The 16,991-nt window shown below is 37.6% G+C and overlaps 2 protein-coding genes across 3 annotated transcripts in view; one reads left to right on the top strand and one right to left on the bottom strand.

Annotated features, from left to right (window-relative positions):
- DEK (DEK proto-oncogene) overlaps positions 1-16,991 on the top strand; it is a 52,285-nt gene that overhangs the window by 20,741 nt on the left and 14,553 nt on the right. For both annotated transcript variants that reach the window (XR_774715.1, XR_774716.1), the window contains exon 12: positions 6,991-7,428. The gene's annotated coding sequence lies outside the window, so the exon portion shown is untranslated. The remainder of the gene's footprint in view (positions 1-6,990; positions 7,429-16,991) is intronic.
- Positions 2,784-16,991, bottom strand: part of KDM1B (lysine (K)-specific demethylase 1B) — a 29,185-nt gene continuing 14,977 nt past the window's right edge. The window contains exons 12-21 of the mRNA XM_010573163.1: positions 16,816-16,953; positions 15,169-15,340; positions 13,965-14,092; positions 12,378-12,509; positions 11,932-12,006; positions 10,961-11,077; positions 9,983-10,108; positions 8,361-8,483; positions 6,230-6,382; positions 2,784-5,627 (exon numbers count right to left, since the gene is read on the bottom strand). Of these exons, the coding sequence (XP_010571465.1) occupies positions 5,544-5,627; positions 6,230-6,382; positions 8,361-8,483; positions 9,983-10,108; positions 10,961-11,077; positions 11,932-12,006; positions 12,378-12,509; positions 13,965-14,092; positions 15,169-15,340; positions 16,816-16,953 (1,248 nt within the window). The 3' untranslated portion in view covers positions 2,784-5,543. The remainder of the gene's footprint in view (positions 5,628-6,229; positions 6,383-8,360; positions 8,484-9,982; positions 10,109-10,960; positions 11,078-11,931; positions 12,007-12,377; positions 12,510-13,964; positions 14,093-15,168; positions 15,341-16,815; positions 16,954-16,991) is intronic.

Raw genomic sequence — 16,991 nt, forward strand, 5'->3', positions numbered from 1 at the left:
AGTATTTTGGTCAGGGACCTGCAAAACCACACAAATTAACCTGAATGACGTGCTTATATAAACAGCTGTTGTTATGAGTGAGCTTGGCACTTGAGGTAACAGTGTATGGGCCCTGTAGGAGAAAGAAGGTGGGGAGGGCTAGGTGGGGAAAGGGAAGAGTAGAAATTTTGAATGAAGAGAGGTTACATGTCTTTAGGAAAACAGCTGAGTTGGACTTCTGTGGTAGCCCACGGAATACTGCTCAGGCATGTCTAACCAAGATGAAATTAGGAAGACACAACTTTAAGTGCCATCCCACTTTTTTCCAGAAGCTCTAATACCCTTCTTGGACCTGAGCAGGCTGCTTATAGCATCTGCGTTCTTTCTGCATTATCCTGTTACAAGGCACATGACGAAGTAAGATCTATGAATGTCTGGGTTTAGATTAGCCACCACTAAGCTGGACTTAAAAATAACCCTTTTGGAGGCCAGTGCTTCATCTGGCCAGATAATGCCCCTGGTGGTCAGCATGGTGATCCCAAAAAGGTTTATTAGCTCTTGTTATTTCAGAGAGAGGGTGGCTCGTGACCACTTGGGTAGATCTAATTATTCCTGTTTCCAAATCAGAAAGTTGACTATAATCAAGTAGCTTCGACTGAGCTAGATGAAAGCATTCCTGAAATGACTTCTGGTGGTGGTGGTTGTTATTTTAGTTCCCATTATTTAGGGAGAACAGTGGGAAAATCTGTAAGGCACCAGAATACCGTCTGAAAACTTGTAGTAAGAAATTTAGTAAAATCAGTGTTTCACTTGCTGAAAAAAGTTAGGAAGCATCTTGAATGCTGAAAAATGTGTTATTTTCCTTCTGGAAAAAAATGTCTCTCCTGCCTTTGAATTCAGAAATATTTATTAAAGCAAGTAGCTGGAAGTTGTAGGTCTAACAGTTTATTCAGATGGACCTTGACTTTTAGGACGAATGGGCTGACAGGAACCTCATAAAGGTCAACAAAAGCAAATGCAGCATCCTGCTTCTGGGATGGAATAACCCCATACAACAGTGTGGGTGGGGGCAGTGGTTTCTTTCTAAGCAGCTTTGCAGAGAAGGACCTGAGCAGGAGCAGATGTTTCTCGCAGACACCGAGTTGAACCCAGTTCAGCAGTGTGCCCTTGTGATAAGGAACACTGATGGCACTCTGCGCTGTTTCTGCAAGTGTGTAACCAGCAGGTTGAGGGAGGTGATTAGGACCCCCTATTGAGCACTTGTGAGCCTGCCTCGGGAGTGCCGTGTCCAGCATTGGGCTCCCTGGTACAAGACAGCTGAGGACATACTGGAGCAAATGCAGTGGAGGGCCACCAACGTGGCCAGGGGGCTGGAGCGCACGATGTAGGAGGGGAGGCAGAGAGAGCTGGGCTTGTTCAGCCTTAAGAAGAGACGGGTAAAGGGGGATCATACTGCAGTCTGCAACTACCAAATGAGAGAGGATGGGGAAGGCAGGGCCACGCTCTGCTTGGGGGTGCACAGTGAGAGGACGGGAGGCAACAGGCACAAGCTGACGCCAGGGAAGTTGCAATTACATGTTAGGGGAAGAAAAGCTTCACCGTGAGGATGGTCACAGAGACGGGGCCTGGAGGAGTTGTGGAATCCCCCTTGTTGGAGATGTTCAGAACTCAGCCTGGCAGGGCCCCGAGCGACCAGGTCCACGTTGGCCCTGTTCTGTGTAGCGGCTTAAACCAGATGATCTCCAGAGGTCCTGGGGATAAGGGGATGGCAATATTATGTAGCTTTCCCTGCCTTTTCACCTGACCTTGTTCACTGGACTGCACTCAGTTGCAGACTTGCTACTTCACTTTTATTTCTGATCTAAGTTTTAGACAGCTGGGCTAAAAAATTCTCTCACACCAACTATTTTCTGAAGGACTGTCATTCTTTGGGGGAGTGTGATGAAATCTACTGATTTGTACTTTATTTTAAAAGCAGCATTAGTATTTTGTTTCTGTTTTAAAGATCATTATTCTCAGAATGAAGTTAACATTTTTCAAGACCAGTGTCAGATGTAACAAAAATAATTTCCTGCAGGGCGTTAGCATTAGGTGAACAAAGCATGTCCTCAGGATACAAACTTTGAAAGGGCAAGCAGCGAATCTTCCACATGGTAATGCTTTCACTGGTTCAGACCTACATGTGTTACTGGTTTAAATAAACTTTCAAAGGGACTAGGAGTATTTTTTTTAAGTTGCCTGCAGTCAGACTTGCACTAAATGAACATCTAAAGTCCCATTCAAGAAGAACAATGTAGATAAGTGTTATCAGAATTTGTCACTGTTCGTATTTTAAATGTTTTGGGTATGTAGTCCGGCTTGCACATCCTTATAATGATCTGTGCTAGGAGGAATCTTTTAGGACCATGATCCTACAAAGCGTTCATACTACAATTATTCAGTGAAAAGCACTAAGTGGTTCTCTGGTGATTTTTCTGGCTATTTTAAAATTATGGGCAGTGCTTCTAAACAATTACAATTTTAGCTTAAATATCCTCTGACTAAGGAAAATAATCTGACACAAGTTTATTAATTGCTTTGTAAACCTTTGAGGCAAAAGACACTGGGTATTATGTATGGTATTGTCCAAATAACAGCAAAGTTAGTACTTATAGTACAGAGAAGGCTGTAGAGCAGCTCTTCTGAGGAATTGTCTAGCTGTAGGAATATACTAAAATGAAATCTTAAATCAATATCAAATGTAACAAAACAGTAGGCTTAGTTAAATTTAAAGGGAAAAAAAAAACAAAAACAAAACATGAGCATCCTGTGGATACTTTCCAGTTTTATTCTGCTGCCATAACATAGTCACACAGAAGAGTTGAAGTGTAACAGATCATGCTCTGCATTCAAATATTTTTTATAACATTTAAACAAATATACTCGAAGAAAACATTCCCCAGTTCTTTATTTGCAGGGAATAAATTAAACACAAAAGAAATAACACATACATGCTTGAAATAAATTTTAACATAGATATTAAAAAAATTTTGGGGGAACATTAATTAAAGAATGAAGTCTCAGAACCAGCCTGATGTTCTTATACATTTCAAATGAATGTAAATTAAAATGGAACATACTTATTTTATTTACTTCTCAAACTTAAGTGCAGCACAACACAGTTTAAGTAAGTGCCTTGGCACCAAAATAATATACAAATAATTAATAGACTAGACTATTGGTAAATTTATCATTTGTTATACTTTTTTTAATGCTATAAGAAGTGTGCAGCAGCTAAAGCCAAACGTGACAGTATTTTTTCATGTCCATCTCTATTCTTTAGAATACAGCATTTATCTATCTGCAAAGTTGTAGATAAATTTAAAACCCCAAGTACAAATTAACACGATGGAAGCATATGCTTAAAATCAAGCATGTTCACACAAACTTTGGACTGCAGAAATGGATGCTGAGCTCAACTTCCCAGACAGTTCCTACCTAAATTGTAATGTGTTTATATGTTGTTATTAAGCTGACTTAAGTTTTGACCAAGGTCAGCTGAAGCAGCTATTGAATATAATGTTTTGGGCTTGTAGTAATAAGCTTTTTTCCCCACCTTCAGAAGCTCCTCTCCTAATAATTTTGTCATATATGATCAACTGGGAAAGAAACTTGGAACTGAAACGTATGCACCGCTTAATCTTTCCTAGTTATGCTCTAAGTTGGCCTGAAATTAATACATGAAATTAACAAAGTGCAAATGATTACCAAAAGCAAAATCTGATGTCTGATTATCTTTTATCATCAGAGGATTTTGTCTTGCTTCTTATAGCCTTTAAATTACAATTTAATACTTGGAAATACTTTAAAACTGTACATAATAGCATTTATGTGGAGGAAAATTATGAACAGTTACACTTTTCCTGTTAATCCATATAATTCAGCTTTAAGAAGCAGAACAGAATATATATCTGAAAAACATCTAGTTATATAAACATCTTCACCTTGTAAATTAGAGATTAAATAACGGTATTTAACAATATCATAGCTACTCTAAAACCAAAATATTAGGTATTTAAAAGAAGAATTGCATTTATTCAGTAGGATTTTTCTTAAAGTTGCTTGTTGGGTTTGTTTTTTCCAAGGATACAGCTTTATGGAAATAAGCACTGTAACTCAGAAAAAGTTTGCTGTGTCATTTTTAAAATGAAGATATTAAAAAAAGAAAAGAGCCTATGCATGAGAATGCAGGGGGTAAAAGAGTAAGTGCTTACTTTCCTTCCAGAAATCGTGAGGTCTATGCAGTAAAGTTATAGGGACGGTGTGGGGGAAGAGATCTAAAAGTTGGTTTTAATTTTTTTTCATTAATACCATTTTAGTGGAACAGTATTACAACAGATAGATACACTGGTTGTTGTGTGTTGAAAAGTATTTAATTTTCTTCCCTGTCCCACAGAAAAGCTATTAGATAGACGCTTAGCCCTTACTGAATTACTCCCTCAAGTTGTTTTTAATAATACTTTAATAGTAAAAGAAATAAAAAACTTCAAGTCAAAGTGCAAGCCACCTTGTTTCAGCCCTTCATAAAAGTGTTAATATTTTTCCTCATTCATCTTCACTTATTTTTTAAATATAAAAGCTGAATGAGCCATTAGGAGCTTACAGTCCTTCACCCCCCACTGAATACTCATATCAGTAGATAGTGCCTCTACTCAGCCCAAATGAATTTGGAAGTTGTTTTCAAAAAAATCATAGAAATATAGTATTTTTAAGCTGTCCTGTTTCTACATGATCAGAAGCACTAAGCAAATCTAAACTTAGCCTATTATTGTAACAAGAATTTCTCTGAATAAGTAGCAGAGAGAATATTCCAAAGTTTTTTAAAGTAATGTAAAAGTTACTTTTTTCAAGTTTTTATTATCTACAATAACCTTTCTATGATTGCACTGTAAACTGTTCCAGCCATCTGATTTAAAGGAACAAACTTGATATTCCAAAGCCCACTTAGTGGAGGCTAAGAATATGAAAAATATTATAGAAAAGGTTATTGATTGCAAGTGGAAAGAATGATAGTTGAGTTCCTTCCTACAATAATTCTAGAATTTGTCTAGGCTATTCAGGCTTTTGGGAGCAAGTTTGAACTCCTATAAGCATAATCAACCTGAGAAACACAGTTAGTGGAAAATTCCCATCGTTACTACTAACTGCCAGCATTTTTAATGCTGTATGTTAACTTAGTCTTGCTTTAATCTGACCTTCTGAAATGAAGGTTTACAATAGCATGACTTGAGCCATACAGAAGAGGACTCTCAAAAAAAGTTCCATTAGTTAAGCTGTGGCCAGGGACTCTAATGTCACTCTTGCTAGTAATACCTTAGCTGGAAAAAAAACCCCAACAATGTGTATCATCAGGGCTTAAAAGGAGGGTAGGGGAGAAAGAGGAAAAAGAAGATGAAGATTTTATCTCCAGGTACCATATACTATTTAAGTACCACTTAAGAAAAAGGCAGCAATAGGAAAGTTGAAGATAGTTTTACCCACAGAAAACAATTAAAAATATATCTATAAACACAAACTTTCAGTACTTAAAATGCTGCTATTTTGCTCGCTTCTCGAACCCCACTCAAGTAAGCTCCTGTAACGGTCTGAGGAAAGTGCCTATTTGTGGCCTGTATTTAAAAAAAAGAAAAAAAAAAAAAGAAAAAAGTGAATTGTTTCTAAAACTATTAGAACAGATAGAATTTCAGTAAGATCAGTTTTGTTTTCCTTAAGTATATACAAACATTTTTAAAAGCCATGGAAAACTTAGAATTTAGGAGGAAATATTTAAGATTTTTAGCAACTTCAAAATTTGCAAGCAAGTCAACTAGCAAAATTAGTCGTCTGTTTTGCCATCTGCACTTTAGTGGGGCAGGTAAGTTCTGTTCCAGTATAGAATGCACCTGTACCATCAGCAGCATGCATTTGTTATGTTACCCACAAATGGAGTAACAGGCAGACAATTTGGCTAAAAATAAAAGTGGATTGTATAGTCTTGTCATGTTCTGCACTTATTGGTTATGCAGTTCACTCCTGACCTGAAATACCTGGCAGACTCTCCATGCCCAATAATAATATGAATAGAAAGGGTTCTGTGTCAAAAATCAAGAAACATTAGCATATTTGTGTAACGGAATATTTATATGCTGTCTCTAGATTAATGGTGTTGGTTAGCAAAAGATGATCTTTCATAAGAAATAGTTCCCCAATCAACAGTAACAAAGATACTTACCTCACCAGCAAAGAAAATTTTCCCTTGTATGTCTTCAGCTATAATGTCATAAGCTTCACCACTGCCCCCTGTTTTCACAAAACTATATGCCATCTGGAGCCAAGGGTCTTTGCTCCATCGAGTAACAAAAAACTTCATTGGGTCAGGAACCTCCTGTATAATCAAAATAAAAGTTATGCACTGTGAAGAAAAGCTCCTAATTGCATAGCTTTTTCTCATAAACAGTTTCTTCTAATCTTTAGAGTATGTAGTATTATTAAAATACAGATTCAATTACATTCCAGAATTAAATTGCAATTTTCTTTATTATACTACTGACCACAATGATGATTTTGTTTGCTAGACTTGCCTGATGCCTGAAATATCACACCTGCACTGTTTTGAATGCAACAAATCTGGATATTGTAATATACCTAGAACTACACATGAGAAAAAAAAAAATTCCCTTCAAAATACATAGATACTCTTGCAAACAGATAAAATACCAATATCAACATCATTCAACATGTTTGTATGTGTAACGTAAGCACTTTTTATTGTGGTAAGGCATGATGCTTTGCTACTTCTAGCTTGTTAAATCTCAACTGTAATCTTCATTTTGGAGATAATTTTATTCCAATGGATAAATAACATTACTTGTCTAAGATCAGAAAATGAGCTGGCTTGAAAACCCCGTTCAGGGAGAAAACAAAAACCAGGAAGTCAGAGTGTCTGTAGCTAAGCCATGACAGTAATACTGTGTATTCTTTGTCACACTGCAGCATGCAAATTCCACCCAATCTACCAAAAAGAGTCTGGATAACAATTGTATGAAGGCTTAGTCAACTACAGCTGTGTCTTACTCTTGAGGAGCTTGTGACAAGTAAACAGAAGCACCCCTGGTTGCCTCTTACACGTCATATGGTATCCACAAATAGACTATTCCATTCAGGTAGCACGTGAGAGACTAAAGCTCACGCAATCAAGACAATGGCTAGTGAAGTATGGCAAGCTTCATGGACATCCCAGAAGAAGTTCTGGTACACCCCTGGAAGCTATCTTGTCTTTGAAAATCCTGCTGCACTGTGGACAGATGACTGAAATTCACAACTGCTATAAACCATGGAGACAGGCATGAAAATCACTCTTCTAGACTAGAGTGGCACCAAAACCAAAGACCTGTTTGCTACCTCTACATTCTCATGAGATCAAAATAGCAGGTATGTGGACTTACATTGCACATGATTCTGATAACTATAAAGCCATTACCAAAAGTATGTTTTCTAGGAAAAGCCAAGCTTTCAGATGCCAGAGTTTTTCCAAGATCATTTATCCTAACATCTGAACCATCACTAAAACTTGAGAGATCACCCATGAACAGTAATGCAAGCTATTCCTTGGGATCTACCTGCTCTAAGGAATTGTTTAACTACGGCATTACTGTCTATAGAGTGGAATGCAAGTAACATTGCTAAGCGATCATTTTCTGCTTGCCCCAGATTTCTCTGATTCTCCTATCAGTTTTTATCCTAACGATGAGCTGGGGGAAGGAAAAAGGTAGAAATTTTTATCTGATTTTTTTTACGGTCAGGATATAGGGCCCTTGGTACATGATTTTGGCTGTACCTCCATCCCAAGACAGCTCAGGAAGGGTTGTTTCTTATTAGAAGAGTTAAGGGATTGGTTTGGTTTGGGAGTGTTGTAATTTCAGGTGCGTTTGGGGGGGGGGGGGGGATCATAATCAAATTCATCTAGCTTAAAGCTTTGATCATGTATTGGAAGCAGTGATGACCAAAAAAAAATACTTTGGAAAAAGTGACAGCTAAGTAAGAAGTGTATTTGTGTTACCTGCCTAAAGTACTGCTTTTAATTAATTTTCCTTTCTAAAAGCACTTTAAAGGATGATCATTCATTTGTGTTTTTCAATTCATTACCATTTTCCTTCAGACAGATCTAAGATAATTCACATTTTTCACACAAGACCAAACGTGGTTTTAGTGTCTCTCAAAGGAAGCACATTCCCTCAAACTGACAAGAGAAGAAAAAGGTCTATATGTCAAAGGTTTTCTTATACATCATGAAATAATACAATCAAAAGCTTTACATTTGTTGGCAGGTTAATTCATCTTTTAGTAGAAGCGGCTTCTCTTACCTGCTCCTTAAATAGCTCTCGAAGTACAGTCATACACTGTTGCAGTACTTGTTTATCATCTAAATTCTTAATGGTTGTCACAGCATCTCCAGTAACCACTGACATTAAAATGCTTTGTTTGCCCTAAAAATAAGACATTAACATATGAGATCATTTAGAAATTATTAGGTTATTAAGTATTTCTTGAAAAGTGCCTTTTAATTGGCATTGACAAAGAGATTTTCAGCTGCAAAGCAACTTTGGTTCTAGAGGAAAGTGGGTTTGATTCCTTAGAATAAAGGGTGCACATTCTACAGTATTTATGCTCAAATTACTACTATGCCCTGATGTCTTGTTCACAGATCTGTGTTACAGTCAGCCCCTTCTACAACTTGCTGAATTAGCTGAAAACTTTCTACCTACCTATTTAAAGGCTACACCAAAAGATTTGACGTTTATAGTGTTATTCTTCGTGACAGACATCTTAAGCTCCAGTTCCATGCCAAAATTCCACCTCAACTTACTCCAATTTCAAAAGGCGGTAACAAAGAGAATCTATTTAAATACTTATGGTTTGGATTAGGCCAATACTAAGTTCTTACCAGCAGATTTTGTCCCAAGAAATGAAAGGTCAGTTCTGCTGATGTTCCCTTCCACTTCAATAAATCTGCTACCATACAGAAGTTTCAAAGCTGAAGTGGTAACTAGAGAATAGCACACAGGCTCTCAACTCCTTTAAAGAACTCTCCCTCTCTTGTTTAGATAAGGCAATTCTTCTGTTACTAAACTTGATAGCTAGCAGAGAATAGCTATCAAGCAAATTAAGAATTACATCTAGTGTCTCTGGACAGCATGAGCACACTGAACCTTATGTAGAATGAGCTTAAAAGTATTGAAGAGAAACCTCGTTTAAGGAAAGTCATATACAGGTACAGATAGTGTAGTAACACAGCACAATCTTCACAGGATGGTTTCCTTTTGGAGTAAGCCATAAGGTTACAAAACGGCCTTTTAATTGCTGCCAAGTAATAAGCAGCAGTTGTTGTAAAAGCATGAAAAGGTAAGATATAAATGTGTAATGTGTGTGCTTGGAACTGGTGGAGAAGAGAAACATGATGTCAATGCACTGGTTTGAATTTCTTTTGAAATTCATGAGTTTGGGACTGACCCTACAGACCTCAGTTTCATAGAAAACCTAGTGGTTTTCTTTTCTTCTGCCATTCCACGTAGCTATTGAGGCTAGTGCAAGCCATTAAGTGTTAATAAGCCAGCATGATCTTTTTAACAGGATTTTTAGCTGATACAAATAAGGGAAAAGAAATCCTAAACTGGAAGTGACTGGTAGACTTTTTCCCATATTAGTATATCTATAGTCAGGGATTACAGACTCATTTTCAGGATAGTTTGAGAATAAAAGCATTAACTTGCTTGTATATTATTTTGTATCCGAGTGTAGGAAAACATTCCCATTTATTACAATGAAGTATCAATCAGCTTTTTCTTGATAAATAACACTGCTTCCACTTCTTTTAACAGTTGCAGGGGTGGGGAGAAGAAAACTTTCATTGTTCAGTAATTATTGCACCTAGATTCCAAACTGAATTTCTGAAGGGCCAACAGAAAATACAGCTAGCATATGATACCTCTGGATCCATGTCATAGAAAACACTGAAGAGCCCACGTTGGCTGGAATTGGGTGGAACATGACCAAAAAAATCAGCTCCTTGAATTTTACTGTCCCAAAATCTATAAGGAAACTGCAAGGCAATCTAGAGAGAGAGTAAGAGAGAAAGATGGAATTAAAGCGTTTCATACCACAAAACTCGTAACTGGATATGGTATATGTTGTTCTTCTAATCCTTTTTCCCTTTTCTACTCAATTAGAGACACCCAGTTCTATGAGAGGGTCTCAACAGGGAATATATGGGCCTGTTCTCCCAAGGGGGACAGGGAAAGAAAAAAAAATGCTAGTCTCAAAAATTGCAAATGCACAGATTATCAAATTCACAATGGAATTCACTATAGAAAACACTCAAGAAATTGAGCAGAATTTTTACAAACCTAACATAGAAGTTAGTGATCTCCATGTTGGGGGGGGGTGGTGGTGTCTGAATCTTGCCTTTAAATTTCAACACTGTTATAATCCCGTTTCTGGCATTACTTCTGTTACTGTTTTGTTCTAAGCACACATCTTACTAGGGATCTTTTCAGGAGAGGCTGTCTTTTTGCACTGGGAAAGGGTAGGAGATTTTACACTGGTCAAATACACAACTTTCAGTATTCTGAAATAGTTTATGTATTTATTAGGTTGAAAGGACCTAGAATAAGAATATTATTAGAATTTTGGAAGATCTAAGACCATCATGAAGGCTTGCTCAAAATTAGGCACAAAACATAAGCTGTGAAGTGATTCTGCAAACAATTTCTTTATAAACACCATTAAGTTGGGAAATTTAAGAAACAGAAATACATGTGATCCCCAATAGCATTTTGCTCTTCTGGGCTACTGTATACAAGTAAAAGTAAATGCATAATAAATCCTGAGAAATACACACCAAAAGCAACAGGGACAAAGCAGCCAATGTTTCTATGAAAAGAAAATGAAATCTGAAATTACTTACCTTCTCGATGACTCCTGCTCCCAAACTATTAATGGCTTTAATTTTTTTTTCTGACAGTGGAGGATTAAACTGAATGGCATTTTTCTGAAGAAGGGCCAGTGGTACAGTCACTAATACCTGAAAAATAATTACAGTCACAACAGTAGAAAAAGCTGAATACTGCACTTAAGCCTCACAGCATCCTCTTAACTATCTTGGATTATTCTTGTAGGATGCAGCATAATACTCACCACACATCTCTAGATTAGTGTCTGGTTTTACTCCCTGTTAATGGGAGACACATGCCTTACGTTCAGGTGAGAACAGATCCTGCAGTTCACTGGTTTTAAGTTGTAGTCTGTTGAACTGCTTGTATTACAGCAGCTAACCATGCTACTAATTTTAATACCTCCTGTAAATTATAGTCAATGGCTCTCAGATTAACAAAACTGTTGTTTTGAAAGGAGAGAAGATGGTCGCTGTTTTGGTTTGTTTTTATTTCCTTCACAGAACCCTTCTCTTTAAAAATCCAATCTTGACCAAGTTTACGTATCATTTTAAAAATTACTAAAAGCTAAATTACACAGCATGAAGCAGGTGGTGATACAGGGATTAAGGGAGACTGAGAAATATGGGTTGTCAAGTCCTGCATACCAAAGGGAAAAATTTTAACAGGGCAGATTCACATGCTAAATGGGGTAAAGCTGAGCAGGGAGTGGAACCAGGAAACATAACTGTCACTTCAAAGACCAGATAAAAATCTATTTGCTTCATGTTTTTATTACTACCTTTATAGTGCTTAGTTCTTCAAATCAACTAGTACTCAAAACTCAAGCATGCTCAAGATGGCTCTAGGACATCCAAATACAGGTCACTAGAATATATGAGTTTTCATCTTTGTGGGGGGGGGGGGGGAGACAAAAAGGACATGATTGTGGTCAGTATTGTTCTTGTGTACCCTAAAATCCTTAATCTTGAAGCATATTAGGTACCTTTTGTGTTGTCCATACTGTTCCATCTGCAGTAGTGACCTGTACTTCTTCACCAGAATAGTCAATACTCTGTACCTATTGAAAGTCAAATTGAAGAATATTATACTACAAAATCTACATATGCAATGCAAGTTCAGACAAGAATAGCTAACCAGAAATTGAAGAACACAAGTTTCCAGAGAAATAGTGAAAGATAAAAAAAGCCTCCATAGAAGCTGAAAAAGAAAGATCATGAGTCTAACATATAAGCTCATGATATTATAATATTTAAGTACAGATCGTCCTCAAAGAGGATTTTCAGAAATACTAAAATCGTCCTCTCTTTTCTTAAAGACAAGTATATAATCAGAGGCACAGATTTGCCTGGTCCAGAAGAATACAAAGAGATGATTGGGAGCTTCAGAGCAATCCAAGACAGGCACTGCATCAACATTTTCCAGACTCACTGGGAAATTCAGCCGGATGTCCAGCCCTTCTGCCAATTTATCAATCACAGTAGAATATCCCACAGTTAGAAGAGTGTGATCTCCAGCAAACTGGGCAAAAAATTCATTGTGGTCCCATGAGCGTGCAGATACCTGTGGACAGAACATAACTAGCTGTCTCTACTGGTGAGGTGACATGGGTACTAGCAAAAGTCCCACAGTTTAGAGGAAGCCACCCTAATTCCCGTCACAACTGGAGAAAAAAAGTGTATCACCAGAATGTATGGCAATGCTGAGAAAAGCAGACAGCTTATTTACCTAAGGCCACCATACAACATATGAATTGCAAGATTAAGAAATGTTGTAGTATGCATTGGTCACTAGCAGGTAATTTATACTTCTGCTTGGTAAAGAAAACAAGGAAAGTAGTACAAAAATTCAGGTGGATTGCAGTGTATTTATTTCAGTTTCCTGTCTCTAGCAAAGAAATAAGATTTTACAGCCTTAAGACTTCAAATAAAAATGGAAATATTTTATTTCCCAACATGAAGGGGAAGATAAGATACAAAAAAATCTCAATGGAATTTTTCTGTCACTTTGGAGGTTCTTTCATGATATCTTTCATTAACCTTCTCCCCCCCACCCCTGCAAACTCATAGTTAGTACAACAGTGATAGTTGTACTAAGCAATCACCACTTATCAGTGAAAAATCTGAAGCACTTCTCAAACTGCTATTCAAATGCAAGTTCCTATCACTGCAGTTGCATTTACTTCATATTTTGATCTTTAAATAGAAGGCAAGATAGATTTTAACATCTTTCTTACTTCCCCTGGGTGGTCGTGAAGTGTGAAAGCTTGACATATCAAGATATTTTCCATTGACTGCCCTGGTATAGCATTGTCTTGCGGATTTTTGTTATGATCTTATGTGCTTCTCAGTTCAGATCAGATTTGTGCATCTGCACATATCAATCAGCTGTCCCACTACTGTAGTACAATTGACCCTAAACATCCTTAACCCAAGTAACAGGACTGAGTAAATAATGCACTGCAAACAACATCGTACTTTGATATTTCCTGAACCTGCTTAGTTAAAACTGAAGTTGCAAGGAAAACCAAGTATCACACAGTCAACAGAATACCTAGGAGTGGTGAACTGGGGCCCACCATCAGGGTGTTGGAACACTTCAGAAGTTAAATGCATTTATTCTCAAGATACCTAGCAAGGTAGAGAAATACCTCAGTTTTTAAACACAGAACTGAGAAGCAGAAGTCACACACAACGAGGAAAAGTAACTCTCCTGTGAATCCTACCACCCAGCATCTCAGCAAAATGCCCTACTCCGCTGCACCATCTACTCTCAACTTCCACATTAAAGAGGATCCTCCTGGAGGCATGTCATGAACTCCCATCAGATTACCTATGGCAGTGCTGGAGTCTGTGTCTCAGTGCTTTCAAAGAACAGGTTAGGGATGTAGGAACAGTTTAGGGATAGCTGATTCTTCCTTTGGGACCATGGAATGGATCAGATAACTTCTCAATGTTACTTCCAACCCTATTTTCTAACAAAGCTCAACCACTTCAGAACACAGCTGTCAAAACTCACCTGAGAGAGATTGCTGCCACAGGCATACTCCAAATTACTGAGATGGAACTGTAGCACTTTTTCTTCCAGCTCACTGAACTGGATACCAGACTCCTGAATAAAGGCTTTATAGATCTCTTGTATTTTTTCTGTGAAAGAACATGTTTAAAATAAGAATATATTGCAACTCGTCAGAAGTCTTACTGCATTTCAATATGCTGTTCTCTGGATCACAAGATTTTCAAGCTTATTGCTGATTTGCACTATGATGTTTTTCTTCTCATAGAAAAAAACGCAAGATCTTTCAGGTGATAAAATACAACTTCATTGTATTTTATCCTAATTGTATTTATCCATTGTATTTAACCTAATCATAGGTTTCCCTAGTAAAATCTTCTTCAAAGAAGGAAACATACATAGCTTCAGGAAAAAAAGAGGTTACAATGATTTCAGATTAAAAAAAAAAACCCACACTGTGCAACAGCACAGCTGGGCTAGCCAATTGACACAGGAGAGAAATTAATTGTTTAGCTATCATCAATATACAGTTGAAGATACTTAAAGGAAAATAAATACACTTTAAGATAATGGGAGAATCCTTGCAAATAAACCCTGCTTAATTTTTACAAAACCAGAAGAGCTGAGAAATATGATCCAGAGTTCACTGAAGAACATATGAGTTACTAATTCTGCCTTACAGAATCCATGCTGAAAAGATTTGGGAGGCAAACATTTCTAAGCAAGTTTATTTTTTGTTGTTGAATGTGCTTGCATGCTGTAAGTGTGGTGGGAGGCATTACCAATGGAGATGGGACTATTCTTGCCAGCAGAAGGCTTTGATTGGCTCTTTTTTAGACAATTAGTCAAAAAGTGTTAAGAGTTATGGCTAGCTATGGCCTGCTTCAGCAAGAAGCTTTGAACTGCTAGTGCCACTAGTTACACTGAAAAAGCTACCTCATGAAAACAAGATACTACATCAGGAGCTGTACAGTATTACAAAAGCCTTCAAATTAGGCTTCCTTAAAAGTTACAAGTGACATTTTAGTCTGTGTGTATACGATAGTCAATCTCCCTTTGTCTTGCTTAGAGACAGGTTATCACTGTTGGATTTAAGGTCAGATGTACAGCCATACACTTCTAAAAATGTCTGATGTAAAAGCCAATTTAATATAGAACTCTATGAACACAGCCAACATCTTCGCTTTGCAATACATCTCCCACTTACCACCAAGAGGAACATCTTGATGTTGGGTTTTATCTTTTCTCCACTCAGAGACGACATCTAGGATGGCATTGAAATGAAAGTCCATACGTTTATCAATAGTGGGATCTGTTATCCTTCCACCTTCCTGGATCAAGTCACATTTCTCCCCTAGTTTGTGCATTTTAATGCCAAGCTTAAGAAAAAGACATTTTATTGCTTTTTAAGTATGGAAAAACTACAGTGCCTAGCCTGCTCAAAGTTATTTAAAGTAAGGCGAATCCCTTAATCTCAAATTTAAGTGATGCCACTTAAAAAACATCCACGACTTTAAATAATTAGTCAGATAAACTCTTGTTCTCCTAAAACTGGAATACCAACAATCCTTCTATCTGTTAATTGTCCACAAAGTGTTTTAACCCACTCTTCCATCTTTATTGGGGATTCCCAGAAACCTCATCTCCAACTGTCCTGTGAGGCCAGAGCCTAGTACAGAGTTGTTGGGTCTGGTAATCAAACATGATGAACCAATCTCCTCTTCATTTCTACCTCACCTTATTCTCTGAATTGCCATTAAAATCAGTTCTTTTCTACAACTTTCTGGTGCCTGATGCCCAAACGGTTCTCTGCATTCAGGAATTGACAGGATGTTGCTTGCCAGTTACCAGCAATTTTATTAAGAAACAAGCAAAGAAATTATTTGGAATTAAACCTAGTATGTTCCTCTGCTTGTCCATCTTCTATCGAACACGCAACAGACCTAAATCAGAATAAAGATGTTTCTATGTTCTACAGTCAGTCTAGAGAAAGTAGCACAAATACAGCACTAACTTCTTCCTAGGGCCTTGTTACTTAGGGTGCGCTCCAGTGTTTTTCAGATATCCTCACACCTCTCTAGGCTGCTGGTCACCACTGCAGATCTTTTCTCAAGATAGAGTTGTACTTTGAATGAAAGATGACATCAGATGACTACAAAGGGATGGGCACCCAAGGTGTATTAAGAAGTCATTACTCCTCACCTCATAACTAAAACATGATTAAAAAAAAGTTTCCTCATGACAGTATAGAGCACTAAACAGTTAAAATAGCATGGGCTGGATTTGCATGCCTCTCTGAACCAAATCCATACTCGGGTTCCACTTGAGAGAAATTCAGCTTCCCACCCAAAAAACCCCAAACCAACTCAACAAATAAAAAAAAAAAATAAAAAATTGAACTGCAGTGTGTTTGCATCAGTAGTTGTTAACATTCATCGTAACTTGTGCGGAACTGAACTAGAAATATAGAGGCTGAGCAAAGCCAGGTGAGTCACAGAAGTATGTATTATGAAAACACAGCAATAGCTTCCCACAGTAAAGCCTTTCTTAGCTCTAAGGAAGTCTGCTGGGGACCTTTTACATTACTGTCTCCAGAAAAAGGGGGTTTCTTCTGGTTCTGAAGGTGGAGCCGCCTTGTTTTTCTTTATATAATGTGTCTGAAACGATTCTACAGCCCTTCTCTGTCCCCAGCCATTACCAAAGATAGAATAGCAACACAGAGTTTACTTACAACACAGAATGGTGTTTTAATCATGTCATGAAAAAGGAACCCCACCCTTCCCCAGCCACCTGAACCTGGCTTTAATGACAGTTTTTCAGTCGTGATAATGCATGACCACTGCAGGGAACCCACTTGCTCACACATTAGTGCCATTGGGTTGTTGACACATCCATTGACGATTTGTGCACCTCTTCCAACAGTGACTCCTTTGAACGTCTTATCGTCCCACACTCGGCCACCAATTCTGTCTTTAGCTTCTAAGACAATGACCTGTGACACAATGCAGCTTAGTAAATTGTAAGGTTTGA

Source organism: Haliaeetus leucocephalus, unplaced genomic scaffold (assembly GCF_000737465.1).
Source record: "Haliaeetus leucocephalus isolate CR32 unplaced genomic scaffold, Haliaeetus_leucocephalus-4.0 Scaffold373, whole genome shotgun sequence".
NCBI classification, from domain to species: Eukaryota; Metazoa; Chordata; class Aves; order Accipitriformes; family Accipitridae; genus Haliaeetus; species Haliaeetus leucocephalus.